Below are 9,524 nucleotides of genomic sequence, written 5' to 3' on the forward strand. Positions count from 1 at the left end.
CTCGTCTATCTTTGTCTCCTGGGAGACAAAGATAGACTGACCCCATACATTTCTAAATTCCTAATTATAATGTATCAAAGAAGTGACTTCGCTCATCAATAACAATATAAAGCCTCAGTCAGTTGCTTCATTTTGGTTTATGCCCAATCTATTGAATAAATAAAATAAAAAAAGATTTTAATTAATATAGTTGTTTGCGCCTGCCCTAGGACTGACCTGGAATAAAACTGAATATTGTTTAATGTTCAAAATTGTATTCCACAATCAGCACTTATTGAGTCTTAGGGGGTGATTTACTAACCTAAACACACGCACGCACCAGGTACGTGTGATTTTCAAAATGTATTTGTCAACCAAAAAGTCTCTAAAAGCATATTTCCACTAATGCCATATATGGAAAAATCATGCACATGATGCATATATAATGCTGCTTCACAGTTTAGACAAAAATGGTTAGCTCATGCATTTACATTCCTGCATTCATCAACGCAAGCAACACAACATAGAGCTAATTTACACAGCATCACCTTGCAATTAATGCAGGGCTTTGCACAACACACCTGCTGGGTGTGTACACACTACAAAGGTGTTTAGATTCCACCCATAGATCATGCTGGGAGTGAACACACTACAGAGATGTATACATGTTCGTGGTGTGTTTATAAGGTTAGTAAATCAACCCCTTAATGTCTTGGTCAGTTTGGCAACCATTGCTGGGCTGTGCTTAAGTTTTCAGGTGCCCTTAATCCAGGCCTGTGTAGGAGGGACATTAGATAATAAACTCCATTGGGGCAGAGACAAATGTGAACATCTATATACTCTGTAAAGTAGAATTTGTTGGAACTGTATAAATGAGTCAAATACATTATTAACTTGCCCATACATATGCAGATAAAGATATCCAACATGTTTCTGTCTTGAATGGGAATAACCTCATGAGCAACAAAGTGGCCATTAAGTGCATTTATGTGGACTCAGCTTTGCATAAAGATAATTAGTGTAGACTATGTAGATATGGCCTGTCCATGGAGATAATTAACAGGACCCCCGAGGTGCCACATAGTTTAAATATTGCTAATCTGCTTCTAAATAACATGGTGCTTCATGGTTTTCACAGGTTCCTAGAGAACTGGTAAACTGCATGTCCTAATTATTAGGTGATCACATACAGTTTAGTAGCATGGCTTGTGTTATGTAAACAGGTACAATTCAAGGACACATACGTTTTCAAGTTAGCAGTCAGTGGAGTAGGAAAAGCGTTAACAAAAGCAGAAACAACTATGGAACCCAAGGCACTGGGGGCCCACCTCTGTTCATGATTCAGAAATGTTTGCTCCGTTGTTCCTTAATTATCCAATAAAGACACTTACTGTGTTTGCTAGTTAGAACCGAGGTACTCAACTCTGGTGTAAATTATGGGACTCCAATTAATTGAATCCTATGAGAATTAAATATACTTAAATATGTTCTCTTTGGAGGTTAGAAGATTAAGGGGGACATGATTTTCTTGTATAAGCTGTTCAATGGTGACAGCAACATTATTAACAAACTCTTTACAGTTAGCTCCATAACAAAGACCAGAAGGCACCACTAAAAATTAGTGGAAAACAAATTCCGTGTGTTGGAATTGCACAAGGGGTTCTTCACAGTTAGAGCGGTTAAGGTCTGGAACTCACTGCCGCAGGAAGTGACTTCAGCTAAGAGTGCGGAATCATTCAAGAAACTCTTGGACAAGTTCCTTGGAGACCGTAACATGCAGCGGTACAGGTACTCCTAAGAGTAAAATCACACATGGACTCATACACATGTACACACCAGCTCAAACATAAATGCATACACGCAATAGGTTGGACTTGATGGACTTATGTCTTTATTCAACCTCAAATACTATGTAACTATGTAAATTATAGACACAGCCAAACTTTTTTTATTTTGGATGGAGTAGAGATGGTAAAACAAATCCTCTGTCAAGTTTTTTTGTCATCTCTATCCCAATCATAAGATTTTTCAATGCTTCCTGTCCTGTAGAGACAACAGGAAGAAGCAATCTCTCCACAGTGAGGAAACCCCCTCTCGGATAGCTGTCACCAGAACAAGTGTACCCGCTGGAAGATTTTCCCTCTATTCCTGCTCTGGTGGATTTTGGATTTCCCTCACTTTGGTCTGATGACAATGGCCAGCAAGACAAACAGAAAGGGTGTTAATCCGTCCCTACTCTCATCAACACTAATAAAAAAAGTTTGCCTTAGATATACTGTATGTAACATGGTATCTAATTAACTTATACGGTTTATTTTAACATCTTCTTGGGACTTTACAGCTTAATTTTTTTCCACTACTGCTTTGTAGTCGCACAAATATGTTTCCAATCTTTAAGTATAACAAGTTCCAATAATAAAAACAAACAACTTACAGTACCATATCATAGTATAGGTTCATAACATACATACATACAAACAAAAACCCTGAATTATATATTTGCATATTTTTGACATTGCAGCCTGGGTTGGATCTATGGTTTTCCCATTGTGAGGAGTATTGCAACACACTCTAGCAGGTGGCATGGTAATTCCCAGGGGGTGGAATCTAAGTACTAGTTGGTCTTCACCAAAGCTCCTGATTGTGGAGATGGGTGAGAAACCCTAGTGGTTCCCAGAACTGTTCGCTGCAACTGGCACCTGGTTGCAGCCCCTGAGATTGCCCCACTCTAAGGGTGTAGTAGGTACAAGTAGGCTACAGTGTGGTGACAGGAGACCAAAGTGTAGTGGGGATCAAGCAGGGGTCTTGGCATGTGGCAAGCAGAAGATAAGTTAGACAGTCTGGGTTGGAAACAAGTAGGTTGTAAACTAGGCTGAAGACAAGAGTGTAGTTGGGTTCAGACAGGAGTTTTGATACTATCAAAGGGTAGTCAGAAAGTCTAGGCCAGCAGTGAGAGGTAACAGACTTCAATGTTTTAACTTTTTTCACTTGTAGCTGGTTGGAAGACTCACCACTTTGAACATGCCCAGTGTTGTTTCAGGGAAATCTTGACAGGGATTCTGTGAGTACCATTGGAAGTACTGGCAGATATGCTTTGAGTGCCATTTAAAGTACTGGCAAGGATTCTGGAAGTCCTGGCAGGGATTCTACAAGTACAATTGAAAGTACTGGGAGGGTTTCTGCAATTACCATTGGAAGTACTGGCAGGAATTCTGTAAGTGTTGTAACAGGAGTTCCATATGGGGTGAGTATTACAGCTTCAGAATTGCTGGGGTATGAGACATTGGGCATGGTGGGGAATAGTATTTTAGTATTTCATAAAACCATGATAGAGAAGAATACCCATTTCTTTTGTTATCTTGGATTGATTAATCTGCTATACTGGGGTGATTGGTCTATATCAGCCTTTGTCCAGCCAGTCCTCATTGTCCTACTTCAGACATGGAGGGTGGCTGTTCCCAGGTCTAGAACCCATAGATATGCATGGGTATTAATGCACAAGGTGTAATGGAAGCTTGTGTCAGTATCCTGGCCGTGGGTCTGTTTAGTGACTCACTGTTTTCTACATTCCTGGATTACTAAGCAAATAGGACGTTTTATTATTCAGATATATGGATCCCTAAACATTGTCACTATATGTGTATGATTGTTTTTAAATAGATGCTGACACCGATGAAATTTGACATTTCAAGTCTTTGTAAAACCTGGTAGCACCTCTGTGTTCTGCACTGTAGGTCACAATCTCATGAAAGTTTTTTTATTCAAAATGGAAATCTCTTATTAAGATATCAATATCCTCAAAATGGAAGCATTTAGAAACAAAGCAGGGCAGAGACTTTTGAGTTCAAGGGACATACAGTACTTAGTATAAAATGTATGTGCAGGGTTACACTAAGAGCTATGCTAACATGCTTTATGCAAACATAAAAGAGGAATACAATTCCAGTAATATAAATAGTCTGACCTCTTTAGGCTGCCCCATTAGAATATCTATTAAAACATAAAGATAACATATCTAATAAATAGAACATTTGTTAAAATAAGCATTCTTTACATCTTAAACATTTTGGCAATGAATCCACATTGCTTGACAGCATGCCCAGATTTATAGCCAAGAGGTGTAAACATATAGCTGCACATTCACATAAGTGTATACTTGAAATAGGACTAATTGAAGGAATATAAAACCCTTTAAAGTCTTTAATGTAACTTATGATGGAGTTTTATTTTCAGCAATGTCGCCTGAGATCACCTAAACACAACTACCTTTTATGTGCTCATTGACTGAGACTGCAGTAATGGCTAATTATCACATGTATTCTTTGGATGCCTGCCCATGCACATGTCTGAATATATCTTATTGGCATGAACCGTTCTGTTAGTAGGTTCAGTCAGTTTATTTTTATGTCAAAATATTTCAAGTCAAACAGATTTGTACAAATGAACTAACAACCAAAATTGTGCCAGGAGTCAGATAATAGCTTATTTTAACAGTACAAACTGCAATATTAAACAACAAGGTAGCAAAACATTTCAACATTTCAATGCAATAGTAGATAATAAGAACGTCTACCTGATAAAGGAACTGTAGTGCTCTGAAAACTTTCAGTATAAAGTTTTTCTAGTAAGCAATTAAAAGATAGTTTTTTTGCCTTTTTGTATATGATGGATAGGGATGAGCTTCAAATTTGGGTCAACCATTTTGATCCCAACTCAAGTAATTTACAGTTGGAAAAAAGTGACAACCTAATGCAATTGTTTACTGCTATATCAATTAATTATCAAGCATGCACTTCCTGACCAATAAACTATGGTCAGTGGCCTAGAGCAGCCAATATGGGAGTATTCTAATGGCCCCCTCACTTTAAAAGTCAGTGTTCTCAGCAGCCTTTTGTCAGTGTGAATGAAAACCTGGAGTAGATTTAAAAAACTTCAGGTTTCCTAGAAGAAATGTTTTAATTTTAGTGTTTCAGGGTTAGTTTTTGGGGTTTTATTGTTTTAGGGGTACAGTTTAGTGTTTCATGGGGTTTATTTCTGCTTTTTTTGAGGGAGGCATATATTATTTATTTTTTCTATATAATTTTGTTAGCGTTTTTTTGAGGTTAGCAGCATGAAATTGTTTCTGACACAGGCAATGATGCCCTTTGTTTGCAGCCCATTGCTCCATAAAACTGCTGTACATTTTAGTGCGCCAAATCAACACTTTGTTAAGTGCACCAAAGCACAATATCCTCAATCCCCCAATTCCCATAGCTGCTAATAAAACTAGGCAATTTCCTTTATTCATCATGTCTGTTAGGCTCAAGGGGAACAGCAAAGGTTCTTTGTGCTTACCAAATAGGGGGCAAGCAACTTCTGCATGCTCAGGATAATAGGGTGGTCAAGCTGCACCTTTGAGGAGGGCATATCAGCTTTTCATTTCTAGCAATGCACATGCTTTACAGCTAGAACACATGAAGGAGGCCATTGAGTGAATAAACAAGCCTTCTTTATCTTCCACCAGGTGCAGAGCAGCATATTTTCATCTGCAGCTGTATCTGCACCTTCTTCTTATTCCTCTACAGCTACTGCTGCCCCACAGACTGGTAAGGATGAGTCGGCTGATTTTTTTCAGCACAGAGTGAGTAACTTGATGGAGGAAAATGCTCACAGTTTCTTGTTAAAAGATGCAGAGGAAGAGAGTGCCGGGAGCATAGAGGGAGGGGACAACAGACAGGGACAAACAATTGCCACTGATGTTCCCGAATCTGCAGTTTACTGCCAAGTGGGCTCAAATTATGAAAAGGGTGGAAATGATGAGGTGGCAGACTGTACCTGGGTGCCAGAGATTCTAAAGGAGGAACACGAGGGAAGGCATAACATCAGCAAGGAAGGATGTCTTCCAGGGACAGGGGCAATGGAGGGAACAGCCATCCTATTCCATTGAATGGCACTGCCCCACAGGTGCTGGCCACTGCTATCTTGTGGTTTACCAGCCTGGGCCTTTTTTAACACATCTGCTGCTGACAGCACTGTTGTGTTTTCCAGGCTCTGTCTTCAGCATAACAAGTGTGGTAAATGTAAAAGTAATTTGGTACCACATACATGAGGAGACACACAATTGCGCATCACAAAACTTAGTGTGAGAAGCACATTAATTATACTGGCTTGCAGCAAAAGGCCCACACTTCTATTCCTCCTTTTCCACTTCTCCCCCAACTTCACCAGAATCTCCATCTGAATCTGCTGCAATCTCTAATTCCCCAAGTGCAGGGATGTTACATCTCTTTTATGACATGCTGGATAAATTGCTGGAGGCTTGGAAGGTTGTGGTTTGGGCACACTGCTGGGACTGGTTGTGCCACCTGTGTCCTGCACTTTGGTGATGCTGACAGCTCAGTCATCATCTGAGCCCCACCTTCCCCCCCTTTGCAATGGCCTCATCCAGTGTCTCATCAGAACCACTAGTCTCCTGCAAGTGTCCAAGAGCCTACACAATGGCCCAGACAAAATGCTGCCATGCTGTTTTGAAGTTAGTATACCCATGGGACAGCGGCCAGACTGGGCCAGATAGTTCCTCACAGGCAGCACATGATGTGGCTGAAGAAAAGGGACTATACTGGTTGGCCATACTTTTATATTTCCGATACTATTGATACAGATAATATGCTGCAATCCCAGAGGGAGCAACACATACTCAACTTGGAAGAGGTACTGCAGAAGAACATCTTGGCCACCTTTCCAGAAAGTAGCAGGATCCTCTTTCATGGGCAATGTACCTTGGATTCTCAGGTCACTGAAAAGCTGAGCAACAGTGGCGGTAGCTGCCCCAGTAATTCAGGCAACAGTCACAGGCAACACTTAGACCATATCATCTCAGATTACCTGGGGTCCAGGGAGGATGTGTACAATCTTTGATTCGAGAACCACATGGATTAATTGCACTGTCAGAGATGGTATTCAATGCAGTTTGCAGTGTTTTAACAGAGCAATGAATCCACCTGTCCACGAACACAGTTGACAAGTTCACTATTACAAAAATGATCCAGACCTGGATGAGCAATGAGTCCAAAACCCATGGAGCTAATGAAAACATTTAATGCTACCTCATACTGCCTCTACTGCCTTTTCTGGTGCTCTGGCACTGCAAAGGTGCTACACATTTTTTTTCTGCAGCTGCAAAATTTGAATTATTTCAACTTTTCAAATGGTTCAATAGACATACGGCAAAAGAAAGCAGAATTATCTTTTTTTTTTTTTAAATCAACAGTTCAAAGGTGGAACAGGAATATCAGGCATAAGTTGTGGCATGGCAAAAGAGGTTTGGATTTTGCACCCAGGCTCTGCGGCTTTTTGATATAACATGACAGATGAAACTAAAAGTAGGGGGACTATCATACAGAGTTCAAAAGTTTACCATTAATATTACAACTTGAAACAATTTAAATGCAATATATAATTTGTAAATGTGCATTGGTTAAATGTTTTGGTTAAGTTATTCCTTATTTCTAATACACAATACACTTCTATTAGAAGTCATCTTCAATGTAGACATCCACAACTTTAAACATAAGATGCAGAATGATCACTAAAAACTGCAATTAATCATGCGTGCATGCTGGGAAATTTCTGAAGGATCCCCGCACCATTGGTACACTAAGTATGTTCTGTGAAGATTAGTTGGTTGTTCAGTATCACATAATCAACGGGATTCTCTAAAATAGTTACATCATTCAAAGATGTGTGAACATAGAAAAGATTAAACTGCTGAAACATACTGTACATAAAGTGTTATAAATGTTCGGCTATATGTTGTGTCCGTTCAGCTACATGTTGTATCTGTGCATGAAATTTTTTTTTTTAAAGTATCTGTAAAATGCTGGGTGACAATAACTTTTTTTGTTTGTTTATAGGTATGGAAAAATTGTATCAACTAAGGCAATCCTTGACAAAAACACAAATCAATGCAAAGGTATGGAAAATATTTCCTTTGAATTTGCTTTCTTCATATGTTTTGAATAAACATCAACCTGTTTTATATTAAGCGTATGATGATTATAGAAACGATAAACAGTAAAGCATGTTATATATGCAGAGTTAGTAGGTTATTTGGTACAGAGTCAATACGGTTTACATATAAAACACCATGGTTACAATTAAAGCATTTACTTGGTCTTGCTAGTGTTGCTTCATTAGGAAAAAGATCTGTAGATTTGATGTTTTGTTGGTACAAGTGTTGAATGTTTTATATAAAATGTTTGGATTAACTTACATAATTAATTGCTCTTAGCACAAACCTAAGTACTAAATACTGCATGCAGGTGGTATGGCATTGTCACCTGGACAATTCAAATTGGATAAATGAAATGAAAAATGAAAGAAATAAGTACGTAAGAGTTAACATCAAAGTATCTGTAGAACCAGAGATACACTGTAGGTTGCTAAATTTATATGCACCTTTATATTTTTTCTGCACAATTGAAGCTTGACCCTGAACATCCCCCACCCCCCATTTGAGGCTGTACATCACATTAAGAACCAATAGGAAGTATTAGGAAGAGCACACTTTTCCTTTTTGTTTATAAATAAAATGGTTCAATTACTCAATTTATAGGGTCAAATTACCATACAAACAACAGAAAAATAGTATTTCAGCTTTGTGTGTATGCCACTAGGTTGAATTAGCTATGATTGCCTACAGTGTATGTCCAATGTTCTGACAGCAATTGCAGCAGTCTTGTCCCCTATGCTATAATTTTAATTCGACATGGAACAATAGTGCTAAGGGGCAAAACTTGAACTCTGTTTATATATCTCACTACTAACATATAAATCCCCTCAGACTACTAACATATACATTCCCTCAGTGTCAACAGATTACTAAAATATCACTCTTTTTAGTTTACTCATTCCTGTTTCACCATCGCATCCCCTAGAGCCAAAAAGCAGGCATGGTAACACCATTTTCATCCATACAAGAACTAGGAAGCTTACAGCTACAAATATGCAATGTCTAAGGTGCCAGATGGTAAAGCAGTCACCTGGTAGCCACATGCGGACCTCAACCATCTTTGATATAGTTTGCATTCATTTCTTAGCAGGCATTAAACATTTTAAACAGACACTTTTTTCATAATAAGTCTGAATTATTTAACATGTTCAACATCATTTTTAACTTGCAATTTTTTTCATTTATTAACTTTTACAGCATAGATTTTTGTCAGTTGCTTCAGCAGAATATAGCTTACAAACTTAAAAAAATGGTGTTATGTAGACTGTCATTACAAATATGGAAATGAGTCTGTTATATATAAAAATATATATGCACAATCTTATTACAACTATGTAAACTAATGTTATTTTTTGGAAATATCAGTACAGCAATACTGAATTCATTTTGTTCCAACTGTGACAAGATTACACAAATTAATCTAGACCAAAGCAATTTAATTTCATACACAATGACCTTTGCTTTCAGTACTTTCTCTGAATTATACATACATTCAGATGCATAAAAAATGATGACATGTAAATTGTATAGAATAGCTCTGTATATATATTTATAT

The 9,524-nt window shown here is 38.2% G+C and overlaps 1 protein-coding gene across 1 annotated transcript in view; it reads left to right on the forward strand.

Moving 5' to 3' along the window:
* Positions 1–9,524, forward strand: part of LOC108798609 (RNA-binding motif, single-stranded-interacting protein 3-like) — a 181,291-nt gene that overhangs the window by 170,018 nt on the left and 1,749 nt on the right. The window contains exon 3 of the mRNA XM_018570366.1: positions 7,872–7,930. Within this exon, the coding sequence (XP_018425868.1) occupies positions 7,872–7,930 (59 nt within the window). The remainder of the gene's footprint in view (positions 1–7,871; positions 7,931–9,524) is intronic.

This window comes from Nanorana parkeri, unplaced genomic scaffold, assembly GCF_000935625.1.
Source record: "Nanorana parkeri isolate BGI_ZX_2015 unplaced genomic scaffold, ASM93562v1 scaffold1521, whole genome shotgun sequence".
Taxonomy (NCBI): Eukaryota; Metazoa; Chordata; class Amphibia; order Anura; family Dicroglossidae; genus Nanorana; species Nanorana parkeri.